The sequence below is a fragment of the Bombina bombina genome, chromosome 4, assembly GCF_027579735.1.
Source record: "Bombina bombina isolate aBomBom1 chromosome 4, aBomBom1.pri, whole genome shotgun sequence".
NCBI lineage: Eukaryota > Metazoa > Chordata > Amphibia > Anura > Bombinatoridae > Bombina > Bombina bombina.
The window spans coordinates 53,734,982-53,758,665 of NC_069502.1; the positions used below are offsets into that span (position 1 = coordinate 53,734,982).

Consider the following 23,684-nt stretch of genomic DNA (forward strand, 5'->3'; position numbering starts at 1 on the left):
ACTGCATCAAATTGGTCTGCATGACTGTCGTCCCAAAAGGAAGCCTCTGCTAAAGATAATGCACAAGAAAGCCTGAAAACAGTTTGCTGAGGACAAGCAGACTAAGGACATGGATTACTGGAACCATGTCCTGTGGTCCGATGAGACCAAGATAAAATTATTTGGTTCAGATGGTGTCAAGCGTGTGTGGCGGCAACCAGGTGAGGAGTACAAAGACAAGTGTGTCTTGCCTACAGTCAAGCATGGTGGTGGGAGTGTCATGGTCTGGGCCTGCATGAGTGCTGCCAGCACTGGGGAGCTACAGTTCATTGAGGTGAACCATGAAATGCCACATGTACTGGTGACATAGTGAAGCAGGAAATGATCCCCATCCTTCGTAAACTGGGCCACAGGGCTGCTATTCCAACATAACGACCCCAAACACACCTCCAAGACGACCACTGCCTTGCTAAAGAAGCTGAGGGGTAAAGGTGATGGACTGGCCAAGCGTTTCTCCAGACCTAAACCCTATTGAGCATCTGTGGGGCATCCTCAAATGGAAGGTGGGGGAGTGCAAGGGTCTCTAACATCCACCAGCTTTGTGATTTCATCATGGAGGAGTGGAAGAGGACTCAGTGGTGGCAACCTGTGAAGCTCTGCTGAACTTCACTGCCCAAGAGGGTAAGGCAGTGCTGGAAAAATAATGGGTAGCCACACAAAATATTGAAACTTTGGACCCAATTTGGGACATTTTCCACTTAGGGGTGTACTCACTTTTGTTTGCCAATGGTTTAGGACATTAATGGCTGTGTGATGAATTATTTCAGTGAAATTTACACTGTTACACAGGCTGTACACTCACTACTTTACATTGTAAGCAAAGTGTCATTTCTTCAGTGTTGTCACATGAAAAGATATAATAAAATATTTACAAAAATGTAAGGGGTTGTACTCACTTTTGTGAGATACTGTGTGTGTGTGTGTGTGTGTATATATGTAAGTTTGTTTTTTTCAACTCCAATTGTTGAAAAAACAACTTAAATCTTTATTGGAGACATTAAAATAGCATAAAAGCAAGTGACCCTTGCAGCAGTAGAAACAACAGTCCTACGCGTTTCGGCAGCCCTTCAAGACTAAATAGTTGCCTTTAAATCCAGGACCCTGTCTTTAAAAAAAACATACATGTACTAAATAGTGCCTTTAAATCCAGGACCCTGCCCTTTAAAGCATATGTGTACTAAATAGTGCCTTTAAATCCAGGAACCCTGCATTAAAACATACATGTCGCTAAAACTTTAACGGTTTTTACACATACAATACCACGTGCTTAATCACTTTTGCTGAGTAATCATTAGAAATGTGCATTATTTCTGCAATTATTATTTAAAAATGGCTGCATTCAAGCACCTGATTTATTAGGTGCAATGCACAGATATTGATATTGTGTGTTTTACTCTAATAGAAAGTGGGTGCTGTAATGCGCCAAATGGATCAGACTGCTTCAATAATGCACATATCTAGTCCTACTCTTCCCGAACCACTGCCTCATCCTGTTAGATTTATCTGAGTTTCTATTGTAGCAAGGAACCGCAACTGCAGGAATATCACCACCACTCTTAGATTACAGGATGCAAAGTAGTTAATAGACATATTCAGCATGTTTTGTTAGCTGCCAATTGCAGAAGAAGTGGGCCGCCTCTTGGCATTTCGTCTGGTTTTTGGAGCCTATTTCTTCTTGTAAAAAGTACAACACAGCTAAGAGGGTCGTTTTATCATGGCTGTAGCGCACATACTGCTCCCCTGGTCCTCCACAGGCTCGCCTCTGGCCTGAATTCAGCATTGCATATGAGCGCTATTTTGTGCTTGCGTGCAATCTCCCGGCCCCCTGCCCACGCACAGCCAATCACACGCGGGCAGGAGCTGTCAATCTCCGCCCCGTTGGATAGACCCGGGAGATTGAAATTCGGCCACCATCTAAGGTTAGGGAAAGCAGCAGTCTGATGACCGCTGCTTGTTAAATACAGACTGTAGGTTCTCTGTGAGAACCTGCAGTCGGTGGGGGGGTCGAAAGGCTTGTGAAGCCTTTGATTAAATCGACCCCTAAGACTCTGTGCAAATTCATATCTAAGTGTGTTGCACTTTTACAAGAATAAATCAGTCTCCCGAAAGTGCTGAATGCCGAGAGCGGCCCACTTCTTCCACATTTGGCAGTTAAAGGGTCATTAAATGTAAGATTCAATGTGTTATTCAAAGAAAAGATTAGTCTGAGAATAATATGTAGATATATTTTTTTAAAGTTTCATTAGTTGTTTAAATATTGACAAAAAAAGGGACATTCAGCCAAAAACTGGGATCCACGTGGATGCATTTCAGTGTTGAATAAACATTTTGTATTGGTAAAAATGCTTCTAATAAAAGCTATACCTGTTTCAAGTGTACTTAAATTGAATGTAAACCTACGATTACTGCCCCACGGCATTGGATAGACTTTTAAAAATGAGCTCGGGTTTAATTCATTAAATGTTTTATATTTATGTATTTTCGCAAATATTTACCTTTTTTGGCGCTCCGACGATGAGCACAACTCTCCCGCCCGTTATATTGTCTAATTGATTGACAGATGACGATTCTTAAAAGAACTAATCCTTGTCCCCCCCCCCCCCCCCGGGGCGTTCAGTCCCTTTGCATAAACGTCATGGCCAGGGAAACAAGAATTAGTTCTTTTAAGAATCGTCATCTGTCAATCAATTAGACAACATGGTGGCAGGAGAGCTGTGCTTATCGTCGGAGCGCTTAAAGGTAAAAATTTGTGAAAATATATAAAACATTTATGAATTAAACCACGGGTCATTTTTAAAAGTCTATCCAATGCCGTGGGGCAGTAGTCGTAAGTTTACATTCACTTTAAGTATGCACCATGCACTAGCTTTTTAAACACCGCACTAGCCCAGAGAACCTTATGTGCTTGTTTCATCTGGGTAGTGAACTCAATTAGTGAATTGCTGACATGATACAAGTCCCACTGGTGCTCTGAGCAGCTGCAGTATTTAAAATGCTGGTGCACTGAGAATATCTAGCTATGCTTCACATGCACATGCAGAGAAAATGTTTAAAACTAAAGCAGTGATTCATTTTTACTAGAAGTAATTTTGACAATACATGTGTATTGCAAATATGTTTAAATTAAAAAATGTAATTCATAATGTGCATTTACATTTTGATTGGAATGTCCCTTTAAGTGGTAAAGTTTGAATGTCTATAAAACAATGTAGGCTGCCATGTTGTTTTATAAATAGGTCACTAAAGTGTGCAGCCAATGGCCTGTGTGGAATATAACGGTGTTCTGCACTTCCATTTCTAACAGGAACTGAAAAGCTCATAATTTTAAAAAGGAATTACAGGGAAAGGGGGACAAAATAAATAATGAATGTATATTGCAGAGAATTTTTTTTTCATGTATTACGATTTATCATTTTTTATTACCATCTCAGTGTTTAATGTCCCTTAAATTAAACTGACAAATGCACATGTCTAGTAGTTCAGAGACCATGTGCCACACCTCTGGAGCAGGGGTTGATATAACTTGGTTGAGTTAAAAGGCCATTATAGTAGAAAAATGACCAGCTCTAATTTTTAAAGACTGTCATTTTAAGACTGAGACTCTGCAATGCTATGTGTATAACTCCAGCGTTAAACAGAAGTACTGCTCAGGACCCGCAGTGCTCTACTGCTGCTGATATAGTCAGCAGCGCTAGTCTGATTTGGGCTAAAATACCAAATGATATTTTTATCTCCAACTTTATTAGAGGGACAGTCTAGTCAGAATTAAACTGTCATGATTCAGATAGATTTAACACTTTATTGAAAAAAGATGACATAGACATAGCAATAATCTAAAGTTGGGTTATAGGAAAGGGAATATCACAACCAGTCCTCGTATGGTTCATCATTTAAAACCCAACACTAATTTAAAAACAAAGTTAAGAATAGGGCCAGGTAGCCAAAGGGGGGGGGGGGGGTGAGGATTTATTTTACAGGTAATTTTGTATTTCTTTTAGCTAGGTAGTTATTAATAGTTAATAACTATTTAATAACTATTCTAACTAGCTAAAATAAGTTACCTGTAAAATAAATATAAATCCTAAAATAGATACAATGTAATTATTAATTACATTGTAGCTATCTTAGGGTTTATTTTACAGGTAAGTATTTAGTTTTAAATAGGAATAATTTATTAAAGTATAGTGTAGTGTTAGGTGTAATTGTAACTTAGGTTAGTTTTTATTTTACAGGTTAATTTCTCTTTATTTTAGCTAGGTAAGCTATTAAATAGTTAATAACTATATAATATCTATTGTACTTAGTTAAAATAAATTGAAAGTTACCTGTAAAATAAAAATAAATCCTAAGATAGCTACAATATAATTATTATTTATATTGTAGCTATATTAGGGTTTATTTTAAAGATAAGTATTTAGTTTTAAATAGGATTCATTTAGTTAATAATAGAAATATTTAGATTTATTTAATTAATATTTAAGTTAGGGGGTGTTAGGGTTAATAATTTTATTACAGTGGCGGCGGTGTAGTGGGAGGCAGGATAGGGGTTAATAAATGTATTATAGGTGGCGACGGTGTATTGGGGGGCAGGATAGGGGTTAATAAATTTATTATAGGTGGCAACGGTGTAGGGGGGGCAGGATAGGGGTTTAATAAATTTAATATAGGTTGCGGTGGGTAATGGAGCGGCTGGTTTAGGGGTTAAACTATTTATTTAGTTGCGGCGAGGTGCGGATCAGCAGATAGGGGTTAATAACTTTATTATTGAGGGCGACGGTATAGGGAGGGCAGGATAGGGGTTACTAGGTATAATGTAGTGGCGGTGGCTCCGGAGCGGCGGTTTAGGGGTTAATACATTTATAAGAGTTGCGGCTGGGTCTCAGAGCGGCGGTTTAGGGTTAGTAACTTTATTTAGTTGCGGGAGGCTCCGGGGGCGCCGGTATAGGGGTGTAGAATAGTGTAGTTTAGTGTGAGTGCTTAGTGACAGGCTAGCAAGAAAGCTGTAAAAAAGCCGAAGAGCAGCGAGATCGGATGAGTGATAACTCTCACAGTCCGCTGCTCATCGCCCAGTACTTGGTGCGCGGATTTTTGACAGCTTTTTTGATAACTTAGGCGAATTTTTGCAGGTCCGCGGCGGCGATGTGAGGCGGAGCTTAGGCGGGCGTATTGGGCCGGCAAAGGCAGGAAAAGTAGACGCGTTGATAACTACCCCCCATCGTCTATATGCATTTTTTACCTATTAGCTAATTGAAGTTCACATGCCATCCCTTTCTTTTTTATCTTGATCATATATGCTTTTATCTCTCCCCTGAGCACGGCCTTACCTGCTTTTCAAAAAGTTTCTATTTTATATAAATATCCCTTGTTATTCTTATAATATTTGCGCCATTTTTCCACTAGCCAGTTGAGAATTGCACATTATGAACCATATATTTTTGAAAGTGGAAAGTGTTCCTATTCCTGTCCGTTTGTGATGCCATCTTAAATTTTAAAGTAGTAATGGCGTGGTCTGAAAGTAGAATCTCATAAATGTCTTATTCTATATCTAATGATAACTTTCCTCTATTAGAAAGAGGTCAATTCTAGAAAAAAAATTATGCGTGTCTTGGATTCACATGAAAAATTACGAAGTCAGGGTGCTGTATTCGCGATATATCTTTTCATTTTAAAATTTTACAGAAATCTCTAAAAAATCTGGCCTCTCTATGACAGTGGGAGGTCGTGTTTAAATGAAACCAATCCATCTCAGGATATAGTGTCATGTTAAAATCACCAGCAAGCACTAAATTGTGATCTAGATAGGGGCATAAACTTTTTCTTTAATTTGTTCCAAAACTCCATATCCAGATTATTTGGTCCGTATACATTGCATAGGGACCACATTTTCCCACAGATTTCTATTTGTAAAATTATAAATCTAGATAATGGGTCCAATTCTTGTTTTAAAATGTTATATGTGACCTTCTTATTGAATAGCACCGCAACCCCGTATTTCCTTTTACTACATGGTGTGGCGAAAACCTTTAGAGATCCAACACACCTTTTAATTTATCAATTTCAACATCTTTCAGGTGTAATTCTTGCAGAAATATTATATCAGGTTTCTGCGTTTTAAGACTTCGTAGGATGTTTTTCCTTTTAATTGGTGAAGTTATCCCTCCCACATTCCATGACACTAAATTGACATGTTGGTAAAATCTCAAAACCTGAAATTTCTTTAGAATCCCGGTGAGAGAAGGGAAGTGAGAGAGGAAAGAAAAAAAAGAGAAAAGAATAAAAATATATATTATTTTTTTTTATAATTCAGATAGAGCAGCAACTTTCTAATTTACTCCTATTATCAATTTTCTTCATTCTTTTGCTATTTTTATTTGAAAAGCAAGATTGTAAGTTTAGAAGTCTGCCCATTTTTGGTTCACAACTTGGGTTGTTCTTGCTGATTGGTAGCTAAATTTCTGCCATGAATAAAACCAAAAATTGTCTGTCTCCTTAGCTTAGATGCCTTTTTTTCAAATAAATATAGAAAGAGAACGAAGTAACATTGATACTAGGAGTATATTAGAAAGTTGCTTAAAATTTCCTGCTCTATTTATCTATCAGGTTTTTGTAAAGCACGGCTACTCACCTGTAAGGGTCTCAAGGCGCTTGGGGTTGCTGCAGTTTAGTTGAAGAGCCAGGTCTTGAGGTCCTTTCTGAACTTAGTTAGAGATGTAGCTTGTCTGAGGTGCAGCGGGAGAGTGTTCCATGTCTTTGCTGCCAGGTGAGAGAAGGATCTGCCTCCTGCTGTGGTCTTCCTGATGTGGGGATGACTGTGAGGGCTTGGTCGGCCGATCAAAGCTGTCTGGCAGGGGTGTAGAAGGTGACACAGTGGTTGAGGTATTCGGGACCGATGTTGTGGAGGGCCTTGAATGCGTGGGTGAGAAGTTGAACATGATCCTTTTGTTGATGGGTAGCCAGTGCAGATCTCGTAGGTGTTTGGTGATGTGGCATTGGTGAGGGAGGTCGAGGATGAGTCTGGCCAAGGTGTTCTGGATGCGCTGGAGTCTGTTTTGGAGTTTGATGGTGGAGCCGGCGTAGAGTGCGTTGCCGTAGTCCAGTCGGCTGCTGACAAGGGCATGGGTGACTGTCTTCCTGGTCTCAGTTGGGATCCACTTGAAGATCCTTTGCAGCAGGTGGAGTATGTGGAAGCAGGAAAAGGAGACGGCCTTGACTTGTTGGTCAATGGAGAGTGATGATTCCAGGATGAAACCTAGGTTTCGTGCGTGGTCGGTGGGGGTAGGCAGGTGTCAGAGAGCTGTTGACCACCAGGAGTTATCCCAGGCGAATGTTGTGGGTCCGAGGAGGAGGACTTCAGTCTTGTCTGCGTTGAGCTTGAGGCAGCTGTCTCTCTCTCTCTCATCCAGGCGGCGACTGCTGTCATCCCTTCATGGACATTTTTCTTGGCGGTGGTGGGGTCTCTGGTGAGTGAGAGGATCAGCTGGGTGTCATCAGCGTAGGAGACAATGTTGAGGTTGTGTCGTTGGACGATGGTGGCAAGGGGGGGCCATGTAGATGTTGAAGAGGGTAGGGCTCAGTGAAGAGCCTTGGGGTACACCCCAGCTGATCTTTGTGGGCTTGGAGGTGAAGGGCTGGAGTCTCACTTTCTGGGTTCTGCCGGTGAGAAAGGAGGTGATCCATTCAAGGGCTTTGTCGTGTAGGACAGATGCGGAGGGTGCGGTGGGAGGTGGTGTCAAATGCTTCTGAGAGGTCCAGAAGGATGAGGGCGGCGGGTCTCTCCTCGGTCGAGTAGGGTGCAGATGTCATCTGTGGCAGCGAGGAGGGCAGTGTCTGTACTGCGGTTGCTCATGAAACTGGACTGTCTTGGATTGCTGTTTTCTTGGTGGTTTTGATGAGGTTGTGGTGAGTGGTGATGGCTTCTTTGTAGGCTGCTTTGTCCGTAGGGGTCTTGCTGGATCTCCAGGTTCTTTCTAGTCATCTGCAGTGGTATTTGGAGTCCTGGAGGGCCAGGGTGAACCAGCTGGCTTTGTTGGTGGGTTGGCGGCTGGATAGTTTCTTGAGGGGGTCAAGGGTGTTGGCGCAGTTGGTTATCCAGTGGTGAAGGTTGCGGGCGGAGGAGTTGGTGTCTGTGGAGGTCGCTGGGGGGACTTGTTTAGACTGAAGTTCAGCTGGTCTTCGGTGATGTTGTTCCAATTTCTGCGGGGTGGGTGGTGCTTCTGAAGGTGTCTGGTGGGTTTGTTGAAGGAGAAGTGTATGCATTGGTGGTCAGTCCAATGAAATTCGGTGATGCGGTTGACTGAGACATGGTTGCAATCGGAGAAGATCGGGTCGAGGGTGTGTCTGGCTACGTGGCTTGGGGAGTTGACGAGTTGCTTCAGTCTGATGGTTCCAAGGTTTTCCAGAAGGTTGCTTGTGTTGTGGTCGTTGGGTTTGCCTAGGTGGAAGTTGAGGTCACTGAGGAGGATGTAGTTCGTTGAGGCGAGGGTGTGGGGTACGATGTGGTCGGTGTTGGAGTCGCAGAAGGCGGGGCATGGTCCGGGAGGTCTGTAGATGAGGGTGCCGTGGATAGTGGTGTTAGGGTTGACCTGGATCTTGAAGTGTAGGTGTTCTAAGCCTGGTGATTGGTCATCGGAGCTGGTTGTGACGTGTAGGGGAGTATTTGTGGACGATGGCGATGCCTCCTCCAGGTCGGTTTCTGCGGTCCTTGTGCGTTATCTTGTAGCCTTTGGGGATAGCAATGTCAGGCGTTGAGACGGGGTTCAGCCAGGTCTTGTGAGTAAGGCGACGTCTGGGGAGGTGGAGTCAAGCAGGTTCCAGATTTCGACGGCGTGCTTGTGGACGGAGTGGGCATTGAGGAAAATGCAGTTGAGGTGGTTGCGGCTGTTTTTGCGTGGTTTGACTGGTTTGGTTGTGGTCCAAAGGGAGGAGAAGGAGCAGTTGTGGCAGGTGAAGGGTCCTCTGGTGTTTGTCGGGGATGCGTGGTAACAGACGGACGATCTGCCAGGGTCGAGAGCGCGGAGGGTACATGCGTTGTGGAGGTTGCAGGAACCAGATTTTATGGTGCTGGGTGCGGTCCATGTGCCGACGGGCTTGCCTTTGGCACGCCTTCAGCAGTAGAGGAGCAGAGTGGGAGGGCTGGGCAGCTGGGAGGCGTTTAACGGCCCTGGGTAGGGGTGTGAGCAGTGGGGAGCGCTCGGGGAAGCTTAAGGAACAATGAAGGGGAAGCAGCTGGGTGATGCTTAAGGAACATTGAAGAGGAAACGGCAAGAGTGGCAGAGAATCATGAAAGAAAAAATTTGGGTTTAGTATCCCTTTAACAACGTACCCTTTACGACACTGCTTTCCTGGGCCTCTCTCTGCCACAATCTTGCTAAAAGTAGCGAGATTGCACTATTTCTGCATGTCTCACCAGTGGGGCAGTGCAGAAATAGAGGTGCTGATGCAGAGAGGGCCACTATGTGGTCCTCTTTACATCGTGCATTGGTGGTGCCAATCGTTTGTGGCGTGGGAGGGTAAGGAGGGAGGTGGGTGGGTGGCCCATTGCTATCAGGGGTCAGGAATGGGTGGGACCGCTACGCTACAGAAAAACTCTGAGAGCGGCATGGGAGGGGGGAGTAGGGAGAGGGGGATCATGCAGTGGAGGTAGGATTAGAGGGTGGGAAAGCGGTTTGGGATGGGGGTAAATGAGGTGGGGGCAGCTACACTACAAAAAAAAAATGTTTTTATATTAAAGGGACAGTCTACATTAAAATTGTTATTGTTTAAATAGATAACACCTTTACTACTCATTCCCCAGCTTTGCACAACCAACATTGTTATATGAATATACTTTATAACATTTAAACCTCTTAATTTCTGCCTGTTTCTATTGACAGCCTCTTAATCATATGCTTTATTTGCTTTTCACAACAGGAGACTGCTAGTTCATGTGGGCCATATAGATAACATTGTGTTCATGCCCGTGGAGTTATTTAAGAGTTAGCACAACAGTACTAAATGCAAGTCAATAGATATAAATACAAAGTCGTGATCAGGGGGCTGTCAGAAGATGCTTAGATACAAGGTAATCACAGAGGTAAAATGCTTATTAATATAACTGTGTTGGTTGTGCAAAACTGGGGAATGGATAATAAAGGGATTATTTATCTTTTAAAACAATAAAAAGTCTATTTAGACTGTCCCTTTAAATAAAATTAACACATTTTGGAATACTGGGTATTGGCAGACAGCTGCCTACACTAAGGACAATAATAATAATAATTATAATACTAATAAACAAATTTAAAAAAGTTGTAAAACTGCAGACTGTCTGCCAGTACTTAAGATGGGGTGACCATTGGAGGGTGGGGGAGGGAAGAGAGCTGTTTGAGAGGGATCAGGGGCTGGGAAGTGTCAGGTGGGTGATTGATCGCTACACTAAAGGTACAATTAACCTTACAAGCTACCTTATTAACCCCTTCACTGCTGGGAATAATAAGTGTGGTGCACAGCTGCAATTAGCGGCCTTCTAATGACCAAAAAGCAATGCCAAAGCCATATATGTCTGCTATTTCTAAACAAAGGGGATCCCAGAGAAACTTTTATTACCCTTTGTGTCATAATTGCACAAGCTGTTTGTAAATCATTTCAGTGAGAAACCTAAAGTTAGTGAAAAAGTGAAAGTTTTTTATTTTATCGCATTTGGCGGTAAAATGGTAGCATGAAATATACCAAAATGGGCCTAGATCATAACTTTGGGTTGTCTACTAAAAATAAATATATAGTTTTGATAGGTAAATAAAAAAAAAACACAAAAAAAAAAACCAAGGCACCTATTTACATAGACACGCCCATACATACACTTATTTACATACACACATACATATTTACATACATATTTACACGCATACACATATACACACCTATTTACATACATAGACACACACACACACACATACATATTAACATATACACACTTATTTACATACACATACATACACACCTATTTACATACACACATATATATATATACACACGTATTTACATACATAATACATATTTACGCATACACATATACACACCTATTTACATACACATACATACATACATACACAAACACATGCATATTTACATATACACTTATTTACATACACACACACAAATACATACACACACACACACAAATACATATACACACACACACATATACACACACACACACACACACACATACATACATACATACACACACAAATACACATACATATTACATACACACGTAACTGCTGGGACTGAGAAAAAAAAAAAAAAAGAAAAAAAAAAAAAAAGGCCATAGCAGTGCTGACAAATAAAGAACATGTAGCCCATATTAAAACTGAGCAAAGCCAGAGTACAGACATTGATAAAAGGAACTAAATGAGCTGAAGGGAATTTGAGACTCACTTTTAATGCAAAGATGTCAGGAGTACACACATCAATCAATCTTCAGAGCCAGTGGGCAGGAGCTCCTCCCCCGTAGAGCTCCGTTACTAAGATAAAGATCTGCAGCTAGCTGGGTCTGTTAGGGGAGGGATATTCACACAGCCAGATACTTCTTTCCTCCAACGGAAGATTCTACAATCTGCATTAGTGCTGAGGGTCACCAGCGGCTACAGGACCAGGTTAAAAGCAAAATAAGCAGATCCTAGTATACGCACAGCAAAAAAACATACAACTGTGTGCAGCTGTTTAAAAATGTCTGTGTACGTCTGAGCCCTAATGCATTAAAAAATGTTTCAGTAAAATAACTTAGACAATGCCCCTTTTTTGGTTTATTTCTTCATTCTTTTCATTCTTGACCTGGGAACTCAGTGACTGTAAAGTGAGCCGCCAAAATATTACAGAACATCGGCCAGAGCACCGTAACATGCTGCCTGAGCCTCCACCCTCAGAGTCCATGCTTGCTGCTGCCTTCCATAACAATCACCCGGCTACAGCACACTCCATACAGTGGATTAGAACCAGATTGTATCTGATACTTACTGAGAAGAAGCAAGGATGGACTTTCCCTCCTGACAGTCCCACGTCCTCACTCCCACACATACTAGACTGACATTCTTCACAAATAGCGCTGCAATGACTGACCCAGAGACCAAGATACCACCACCACCTCACACTGCAGCTGTGCGCAAAAAAACGTTTGAATGAGCCACATTTGGGAGAAGCGATTTTAGTAAAGGTAGGGACTGTACCATAATTTACTCGCCCCTGCATAAATTTCACTCGCCAATTGCGAGTGGCGAGTGTGATTTTTGAGCCTTGAATATAATATATAATTTATTAAACCATATGCTTTGAACTTTATATTTCTTATCTTAGGGGGGCGTGACCACGCAGCACCGGGAGAGGTAGCAATTTAAGTACTCTCCAGCTAGAGTCCTCAAATACCTCTACTTTTCCTGAAAAGTGTTCAATATATATGATAAAATTGAGTTTACCTATATACACTAAGCCTGAGGATCGCGGCACTACCTAGTTTTATGAGGTTTATTGCGACTATAACTTGATTTAGACTGATAAGGCCTAAACTCGCATGATCCTCGACACCCTCTCCCGGTGCGCCGACTATAATCATCGACCTCAAGTGATCCACTAACCAGTGGGGGAAGGAAAATGGCCTATATAAATGAAGATCAGAGCATACTACAAGTTCTACTGCAAGATTTGATCCGCCAGTTAGATGATCACTTTTTAAGCCTGTCGGATACCCTTGTAACAGCAATGGCGGGAACAGCTAGTGAAACCCCGGATTGTATGGAGTCTGAAATCCCACTACAAGAGACATTATCGGAAGACATTATAACATCACATCCCCAACCTACATGGCCTAATTATCCCAACTCTACTTCTGAAACTGCCTCTCAAGATCTGAGAGACTCACAGCTCACTGGTCATATGGCATGGAGACCGGGTGGTCAGACGATAGTGAAGAATCCCACAGCTTTTCCGGTGAGGATGCTGCAGATCCAGACAACACAGGCCTTCTATACCGATTCAGGCTTCCCCAGAGTGCCTCTCAAGAACAGACCCGACTTAAAGGAATTCAGCGCCGGGATGAGTATAGAGACAGGTCGAACACGGCTGAGAAACATATCAACAAACCCGCATAGGAGAGCCCCTTCGGACCTTACAGGGATCTTGCCCGATACACCTACAGGAAAGCAACATGAGCCCCAGCACATCCACAACACTCGATCTGGTGCAATTCCTTTAGCGCTACTGTCTGTAGCCTCTCCGGTTCTCATGAAGGCAGTAAAATTAAATTTCACTAACACCCTTCTCCAGCATGGTGGGGATCCCCTTGAACAAATTCAAGATACCGGGGTGGGTTAGACTGATGCTCATCTGGAACCCTGTATAATGGTTATTACATAGAGAACCGACCATCTTGCTTTGTTTTTTTCTGCCTGGTACTGAGGTATCAATATGACCAAAGTTAATGTTTGACTGTTAGTTAAATGAACATGCAGATTACTGATGCTCACTGTTACTTGTTGGCTCTGATTCTGATACGGGAATATGTTATTATTTTTTTCTTTTTTTTCTATTGTATGGCTTTGGATTTCCTAAACGTGAATATATCTATTGAGGGGGGCTTCCTTACTTACTGTTACTTACTTACTCCCTCCCTCAAGCTACAAGACACCAGCGATGACTGTCTCCCTTGCTCCACAGAGATAGCTTTAGTTATTTTACCCTAGTATAAGCTGTAGCCTTAACCACAATAGAGGACACAGTTTTGATATATAATCTAAATAATTCTGCATTACTTGTCAGCAGTATGCAAAGGATTAATATTTTAGATATTCATGTTCATAATCAAAGGTAGCTCTTTTGTTTTTTTCCTCACACTGTTTCTTTACTAATATGAATGGTTACACATTTATTGTCCACCTCTAGCTGATATGGGAGCTTAATTATAGAATTGGGCGAATAGTGGGGACATATTTAATAGTAGGAACCTTCTAGTTTACCATCAGACAGAGCCCCTCAAAAGAGACCATAGTATGCCAATGTCTTAGACTTAGCCTAAGTGTGAGAGATGAGGGCTGGTTTGTAAGTGGAAGAAATGACATAATTTACAAGCTATTCAGATCTGGTACTTTATTAGATGCCGTATTGTGATTATTTATTTCCTGCTGACTTACTTTACACATGCCCTGGTAAACTGTAAGGCTATTACATACTTTTCAAACGATGTCCACGCTTAGGTACTCATGACCCTTTAGTCAGCAGCAGAGGCATCAGGGACCACTAGGTTTAGTGTTGAATATCAACTAAATTGCAGGATTTCAGGTTAACCATTCTAAACACTAGAATGTAATTTACTCTTTCCCAAAGATATACGCAAAATTACATATCATTCAGAAGATCCCATATCTTGATTAGATATATTGTTTTATTAGTACCGTATATAGGCTGTCAGATTAGGCTTATTTAACTTCCCTAAGTGTGCTTAACATAGGTGATGATAACCCTTCCTCTCTCGCTATCTTTTTCATCTCTTCTTGTAAAAGTCTCTTTTGGTCTTTGAGCTCTAAGGTGAATTTTGATAGTAATTGTCAAGCTCATTTTGGTAGCCTAAGTTATAAGTCACCACTATTTAATCTTTACTCCCACACTTCATATCATTTTGACCTCATTCACATCCCAGCTAGTCCATATAATGACACATACCCATGCAACTTCCCTCCTTTCATAACAGTAGTTTATAATCCCCTCTCTTACTACCACCTTATACATCCCCCCAAGATAGCAAACAAACTATTTCAGGCCATCTTAACTCTCCTATAGCCTTAATCACTACTTATTATACTCAGAGGTTATGAGTTCCCTGTGTGAGCGGTGTTTTTTAATGCCATCATATATTACCATATAGTTCATCTTGTACTTCTCTATTATTAATGGATGGAATGTCCATGCACCTTGGCAACCGTGGCATATGTACTTTCTGTGGAAAATTACTCCTCTAAGCCTTAATATCCATATGCTCTTATACTTCTCCCCACCTTAATGATTACGCTCTAGGCAGTATATTAGAACATTGTATATAGTAGAGACAAATCTCACACCTTGAACAGTAAAGGGTTATTTTTACTTTTATTCATCAGTCACCTTTTCACCCACTCCATTAGGTTCATGACGCCCTTAGTAGAGACTCTATAAAGCCATATTATAATGACATCACTTTGCCGCTAAACTACTAGTCACGCCCCTCCTTTCCCCCTCCCAAACACAAAGCAGCTCTGGACTGCTGACTTACCCTATCTCTTATTCATAGGCCCATGAGTGGCCCTCTAGTAACTACCTTTAACTATTTAATTACTACTCTACGTGACCCCTTGGAGGTCTATATTATAGTTACCTCAACTCTCCTACCTACAAGAAAAAAAGAGGTTTCCTTTATGTGTACTAAGTCTTCTCATTAATGCTTGGTGACATGCTCCTATACATTTCATCTTGATATTTATGTATAATTTGCAAATTATTCTATGTATTTTATAATTCCTTCTAGTAAGGCATCCTCAGGATTTTATAATACTATGTACACCTGTTACTCGTTGATATTACATGAAAACCTCAATAAAAAATGTTTATTATAATATATTTCTTATCTTAGCACAGAAGAAGCTCTCAAATAAATCGTAAAACTTTGATAAATAAGTATTGCAACACTATAAAAAAAAAGCTTTTAGCAAACAATATAGTTGAGAGAACAAAACAGCATAAAAAAATTACAAAATGCGTAAAAATAAATAAATCATAAGACGCAGAAAACTGCAAAATAAAATGTCCATCTCTAATGGAAGCTTGATATCATAGACTATAAATGTGAAACCATCTCAAAAGACTAATGTAAGCGAATTTTAACGTGTAATAAATGTCCGGATATTTTGTTAAGTAAAAGTCAAAGTTCCATTGGTTAAATTGTAACTTTTTTGTTGGCAATTGGAAGTGTAATTGTATTGTTTCAATGTCTCTTTTCAATTGGTGAAATGTATCCAGATTATGTCGTGATCAGGGCCTTTTACACTTCGGGATTGTAATATGCAGTTTGTGCAATTAACTATGTATTACCCCAATTCTTATAGAAGGTAATTCACCTTTTGATTGTTTTAGATGTTATTATTTATTGGAACAGGCAGCATAAAGCTGGTTTACAGATATTCTTACCGCCTTCCAAATGCTGCTTTTTAAGGATAGCTTCCATAGCTTTAGAGTGTTTTCCCTTATTCTGGGATCGACTCTACAGTACTTCCTTGGCCTTATCTTACCCACTGCAGCATCTCCTGGGCTCTAGGGTTACTCACATGCTGGTAGTAAAGGCGTCTGCTGATGACGTCACAATTTTGTGTCTTCATAATTTGCGCAAGTTTACTAGTGAATCCTGAAATCATCTGGGTCCTGAACTTAGTACTTCTGTACACAGGAGAGGATTTTTCACTTTAGAATTCTATTTTCTTGCTGGGAAAAGTCTATTACGGGTTCAGATAGGGTTGTATTATTTCCTTTCTTTCTGAAACGCTCGTCTTTGTCCTCAAGGTATTCTTACTACACACTGCTAAAACATCAATGCGTTTCACCTCACATTCAAGCTTTACCAAGATTATTTGTGTAGGTTGCGTCCTTCCTTAAGTAGCCATAACTCTGATTTCATTGGTCCACCTGGAAATTTCTTTCTTCCAATAGCATCTCTGTAAGTTTCACAGGTAACTTATTATTCTTTAGCCGACAAGTTTGATATAATCATTTGGATATATGTTAACAGTTTGTATAATCAGGTAGCCCTCAGTTTACGCCGGGGTTAGGTTACAGAAGGAATGGTTGTAAATCGAAACCGTTGTAAATTGAAACCCAGTTTATAATGTAAGTCAATGGGAAGTGAGGGAGTTAGGTTCCAGGCCCCTCTCAAAATTTACCTAAATAACACCTAATACATTATTTTTAAAGCTTTGAAATTAAGACTTTAAATGCTAAACAACATTATAAATCTAATGAAATAATCACACAACAGACAGTATCATAAAACTAAGTTTAATGAACAAAAACATTTTTTACTTGCATTTTTCTGCAAACAGTTCTCTGCATTGTTAGCATGTTAGATAATATTGGGTCTGCACCTATTCTATGCATTTCAATCTGGACTGATTAAACTGATTAATAGGCAGTTAGGCACCCTCACCTCAAGCAGCTGGACAGGAAGATAATAGGGAAGTGGCTGCTAGATCTTGTTGCTTTGAAAGCTGCTCGATAGCTAAGGTCTGTTCTGTGTACACTGATTAATTTCATTCTGCTAAGCTTGCATAACTTTGCTGCAACACAAGAGGACAGCTCCACCTACTGGTTATTTTAATTAGTGCACTGCTTTTCAATGCTTTTCAATAGCAGTCACATGACTGGAAAAAAAAGGTTGTTATGCTGAAATGGCGTAAATTGAACCTGCGTAAACCGAGGGCCACCTGTATTGCAAAGGTGGTTTATTAAAATATTTATGGTTTCGCAATATCGTAAAGCGTATATTATTAAGCTGTAGCGTGCCTAAAGTTAAATGACAATCAAGCTTATATATTTGAATGGGAGTCAAGCTTAAAAACGTTTTCTTATAAAATTGCTTAGGTTTGATACCTTAAAAAATTAGTGACTTCTTATTCACAAAATGTAATATTGCGGTTTGGGAATAAAAGAATACAAAATGTAATAATAAAGAAATATATTTATAATGAAAGCAAATTCAGATAAATTTAAATTTTTGTTAGCGCTTCACTTAAAAAAAACACAAAACAACAACTTTTTTTTTTGCAAAAATGCTAAAAATGCTCTGGTGTTTTGGGGAAGTTTTAGTCTGAAATACCCGGTCCTTAAGGGGTTAAAGAATAAAAATTCTGGAGTAGACTGTCCCTTTAAATTGATGTTCATTAAAGCCACTTTTTCACAGCTCTAGGTTAATTTTGACATTCATGTCATTTTTAAAAAAATACTAAACACAGATTTTTTTTTTCTTTCATGATTCAGATAGAGCATGAAATTTTAAGCAACTTTCTAATTTACTCCTATTATACTTTTTTTTGTTCTCTTTCTATCTTTATTGGAAAAGTAGGAATGTAAGGCTTAGGAGCCGGCGCCCATTTTTGGTTCAGCACCTGGGTAGCTCTTGCTGATTGGTGGGTAAATGTAGCCACCAATCAGCAAGCGCTGCCCAGGTCTGAACCAAAAATGGGTCGGCTCCTAAGCTTACATTCAAATAAAGATACCAAGAGAAGGAAGAATTAATAGGAGTAAATTTAGAAAGTTGCTTAAAATTGTTGCTCTCTGAATCATGAAAGTTTAATTTTGAAAAGACTATCCCTTTAAAGATGTTTAGTTGGATCAGTCATTTTTTAATCATATTTTTTTTACACAGTACTATTGATACATCAAAAGTAAACAAAATATATTCCATTTATAACACAACATTCTTTCATTTTCTTTAACAAATGAGTTCGTTGTAATGAGAAATTGTTATGCTCTAAATCGTAAGAGCATTTAATTTTAGCACTACTGACCCTGCAAGATTCTGAATTTAACCTCTGTAATCACACAGCTGGTGATGGGCAGGGTCATGTGGGGCTGAGTGGCTCAGCAGCTGTGTCTGCTCAGGACCAGTAGCTCTCGACGACTCCTGAGCGGGACGTTAACTATTTTGTGGTGATTAAACATATAGACTTGCAGGTCAGAAGTACTAACAAATGAGAGCAATTTATTTTACTTATTTCCATTTCCCTTACCTTCTGTATCCATTCCCTCTTCTTTAGATTGTAAGCTTGAGAGCCCCTCTACCTGTAGGCCACTTTGTATTTAAGTTTACTACTAATGATTGTTCTAAAGGGCAGGGCATTCCTCTCCTGTATAACTCAATTATTGCAGCTACACGTGTAATGTACCCCTATTGTAGAAAAAAGGAAATACAATCCAAAGCAATCCAGCCTTACAGTGTTGAAAATAAAAAGTAAAACTTTATTAATCCATTTAAAATCGAGGCAAAACAGTGTCAATGCCAGTCTCTAGGTAAAACATTCAACCAAGAGAAGAATGGTCTGACCGACTCAACCCCACTTGATCCCACCCAACAAACCTGAACATTTACATAGGGATAGGAGGGAGAGATTCCCGGTCTCCTGAATATATCTGGCATTGTTTTAGACATAGAGGTAGGAGGTGTAATGTGGCCCTACGGATCCTCTATAGTGACCTTACTGTCTACAACTGGGTGGCTGAGGGATCATGGACATTCTGTAACAGTGTGACAAGTTAGACTTGTGTTTTGTGTACCTGTTTATACTACACAGGCATACCCCCAACGGGTAACCTCTCCATTTTTTACTCCCATTGTACTTGTTTGTGTATGTAATACATCCCTGTAATTTTTTATTTTTTTTGTATAGCGCTGCGTAATCTGCTGGCACTTTATAAATAAATGATAATAATAATAATTTTGCACTATAGTCCTGTTAAACTTTTGAGCTTTGTTTCCCTTTAAAGTTTGACTTGTATCAGCTGAATATTAATGGTAATCCTATTTTTCAATCATCAGGTAGAGCATTATGAACAAGCAACAGTCTTGACGATGATACAGCCTGTTGGAATATTCAGGCAAAGCCTGTGAGAAGGATTCAAAAGAAAATAGCCATAGCTTTGGGAAAAAAAGAACTTACAGATTTAATGACGACATCCAAGACTGCTGTCAAATCGAGACTATTACAGAAAGGATTTTTAGTAAAAATGGTGCGTCCATGTGATAAAACTCCTGAGACGTACAACTGAGGAACTCCAACTGAAGGACTTGATATGTACAGTGATATTTAAAACATTCAAGATTAACAAGTAAGTTAAGGCCAAATGTGACCTGTAACAGAAAAATGTATGAGTGTCTTAAATGTGGGAAATGCTTCATTGGCAAATCAAGCTACACTGTGCACCAAAGAACCCATACTGGAGAAAAGCCTTTTGTTTGTATTGAATGTGGAAAATGTTTTCTTACTGGATCAAACCTTACGACACATAAAAGAGTTCACACAGGAGAAAAACCGTATAAATGTACAGAGTGTGGGAAGAGCTTTAATCAGAGCTCAAAACTTGTGAAACACAGACGTATTCACACAGGAGAGAAACCTTACGCATGTTCTTATTGTGGGAAGCAATTTAGCTTGAGTTCTAATCTTGCTGTACATTTTCGAACTCACACAGGAGAGAAACCGTATGAATGTGAAGAATGCGGAAAATGCTTCAACCAAAGTTCAATTCTTCTCGTCCACAAAAGAATTCACGAAAGAGAAAAGAAAAATAACAGTCTTGCAGAACCACGATTAAAAGAAAAAGAGAAAAACGTAAGGATGACACAGCAGACTATCAAGCAAGAGACTAATGATTCAGCTAAAGTTATTAGTTATGAAAAATTACCAAGCCTCTCTAATATGAACATCAAATATGATGAGGACTTTGCTAATGTGAATAGTAAAAAAAAGAGTAATTTTGCAAAGGGAAAACGAACACCATACATATGTTCTGACTGTGGGAAAAGTTTTCCTGGCAAATCAAGATACCTAATTCATCAAAGGACCCACACTGGGGAGAAGCCATTCATTTGCACTGACTGCGGGAAACGCTTCGTAACAAAGTCAAATCTTATTACGCACCAGAGAACTCACACTGGGGAGAAGCCATATATGTGCACAGAGTGTGGCAAGAGCTTTAGTCAGAGCTCAAAGCTGGCAAAGCACTTTAGGATACACACAGGGGAAAAACCGTATTCATGTCCAGACTGTGGCAAATGTTTTAGCCTAAGTTCTAATCTTGTTGTCCACCAGAGAACTCACACTGGTGAAAAACCGTACACATGTGATGTATGTGGTAAAAGATTTAATCAAAGCTCAGTGCTTAGTATACATAGAAGGATTCACTCCAGGGAAATACCATATTCATGTGCAGGTTGTGGATTAAAATGTAAAGATCGTGCCCAGCTAATCAATCATCAGAGAAGTCATACTGGCAATTAGAGATGTTGATCCAGTTTGTAATCACTAATTAGTTCATTATTGTAAATAAAACCTTGTATTGGACGTTCAGTGTTTATTTTGCTGTAAAGAGTGGCTGTAGTTCTGCACACTAATCTACTGCAAATTGCTGTATACTGCCACACCTCTCTACATATATGCTAACAGACACACTGAATTCTTTAAAAAATATATTTTGAATGTAGAACTTTCAAAACTCATGTTTGAATAAAATGTTAAAGCTATACAGTATTGGCTGATAAGGAGAACTGCCTACATTACTAGTAAAGAGGGACACACCAATACAAGTGACAGAAAATATTGTTTTTTTTGCAGGACCGGAGTCATACATACAACCTAAGAGTGTTTTTAACTTGGTACTTTTCCTATTTTATTGTGTGTATTTGTGTATAGTTATATTTTAATTTCTTGAGCTAAACCCTTTACTTTAGGTTTAATGCGCTCCTGTATATCTATCTTAGCATCACTGGCTACAAAGTTAAGCCATTAAAGGGCCATAATACCCAAATGTTTAAACACTTGAAAGTGATGCAGTATAGCTGTAAAAAGCTGACTAGAAAATATCACCTGACCACCTCTATGTAAAAAAGAAAGCTATTTTACCTCAAAAGTTTCTCAGTAGCCACATCCCATTGTAAAGGACTTTTAAGCAGCAAATCAGTATGTCTGTCCCGGGACAGCGGAAGGAACGAGCTTTCATGCACACTCATCTTATTTCCCTATTCCGTGTAAGGAAGTTTACTATGAAATCTCATGAGAATTAAGTCAAATCTCTGAGATCACAGTAAAAGCGTTCATGACCTCAGCACTGTTGATGCTGATTGGCTGCTGTTCATTTCTTCAATTTTTTTTTTACCTGCAGCTGAGCAGCAGCTGAGTATAACTTTTTACACAGAACTTACTCTGCTGAGCTGAGAAGATTGTGAGGTAAAATATCTTCCTTTTTACATAGAGATGCTCAGGTGATATTTTCCTGTCTGCTTTTTGCAATTATACTGCATCAGTTTCAAGTGATTTAGCATATGAGTATTATGTCCCTTTAACTAACTGATACCCTCTATTAACCCCTTGAGTGCTACCCATGTAGTCTTTTTTTCAAAAGTTGGTTTCTTTACCTCTCTTGAATATTCCTGTGAATACATACAACCTTGTATATTGTTTAAATGGAAAAAAATGTGTATCCCCTGTTAATTATTGTTAAATATTTTTTTTATCTACAAATTAAATGGGTTTTCAAAATCATGCCCATAAAGTTTCATTGATGGCTAACCTTGGCACCCCTGATGCTTTGGAACTACATTTCCCATGATGCTCATGATGATTGCAGAGTGACTGAGTATCAAGTAAATATAGTCCCAAAGCATCTAGGTGTTTTTGTTTTGTTTTGTTTTGATACTGTGCTCTTCCCAGTAGGTACAGATATAAATGAGCTCCTGCACTGACTAAGCAATCACTGTATGGTATGTTGCTTGGTCATAGCTTTGAATACTACAAGATGCACCACTGCAGCCTTTCCAGGGGTAATGGAAACAATTAATTTTTTAGAGCTAATTACACAAAAATCAAGTAGGAAATATATTCTGTGTCCCTCTCTGCATCAAACAACGGTGGGACCGATCGTTAATGGATGGGAGTATAAGGTGGAGGGTGGGCGGCCCATCGCCGGAGGAGGCCGGTAGTGGGCAGGACCGCTATGCCACGCTACAGGGGAAAAAAACTAACAAACTCCAGCTGCATGATTTGAGGGGGAAGAAGGGAGGAGGGGCAATGAGGGGGATATGGTATAATTTGAAGAACAGGGATCTGGGAGGGGAAGGGGGGTTTGGGTATTGAGGGTGGCCAGCTACACTACAGAAACATGGGTATTATATATATTTTATTTTTATATATATATATATTTTTTTAATTGCCTATTTTGCAGCAAACTGGGTACTGGCAGACAGCTACCAGTACCTAAGATGGCCGCAAATAGGAATAGGGGGAGGGTTAAAGAGCTGTTTAGGGGGGGTCAGGGAAGTTGGGAATACTACCCTGCAGTGAATATATAATTTAAAAAAAAAAATAAGAAAAAAAAAAACCTTTTATTTTTATATTAGCAGACTTTCTGCCAGAACTTAAGATGGGGTGACCTTTGGGGGGTGGGGGAGGGAAGAGAACTGTTTAAGAGGGATCAGGGGGTGGGATGTGTAAGGTGGGAGGCTGATCTCTACACTAAAGCTAAAATTAACCCTACAAGCTACCTAATTAACCCCTGGGCATAAAACACGTGTGGTGCGCAGTGGCATTTAGCGGCCTTCTGATTACCTAAAAGCAATGCCAAAGTCATATATGTTTGCTATTTCTGAACAAAGGGGATCCCAGAGAAGCATTTACAACCATGTGTGCCATGATTGCACAAGCTGTTTGTAAATCATTTCAGTGAGAAACTTTGGGTTGTCTACTAAAAAAAAATTATATAGTTTTGATAGGTTTAAAAAAAAAAATCTCTATTTCTGTTTAAATGTAGTGATGGCAAAAATGCTAAAAATGTTCTGGTCTTTTGGGGAAGTTTTTGTCTGAAGTGCCGGTCCTTAAGGGGGA

The 23,684-nt window shown here is 39.9% G+C and overlaps 1 protein-coding gene across 1 annotated transcript in view; it reads left to right on the top strand.

Annotated features, from left to right (window-relative positions):
• LOC128655891 (zinc finger protein 250) overlaps positions 1-22,346 on the top strand; it is a 26,719-nt gene extending 4,373 nt beyond the window's left edge. The window contains exon 2 of the mRNA XM_053709482.1: positions 19,625-22,346. Coding sequence (XP_053565457.1) covers positions 19,950-21,086 — 1,137 coding nt within the window. The 5' untranslated portion in view covers positions 19,625-19,949 and the 3' untranslated portion in view covers positions 21,087-22,346. The remainder of the gene's footprint in view (positions 1-19,624) is intronic.
• Positions 22,347-23,684: the final 1,338 nt, after the last annotated feature.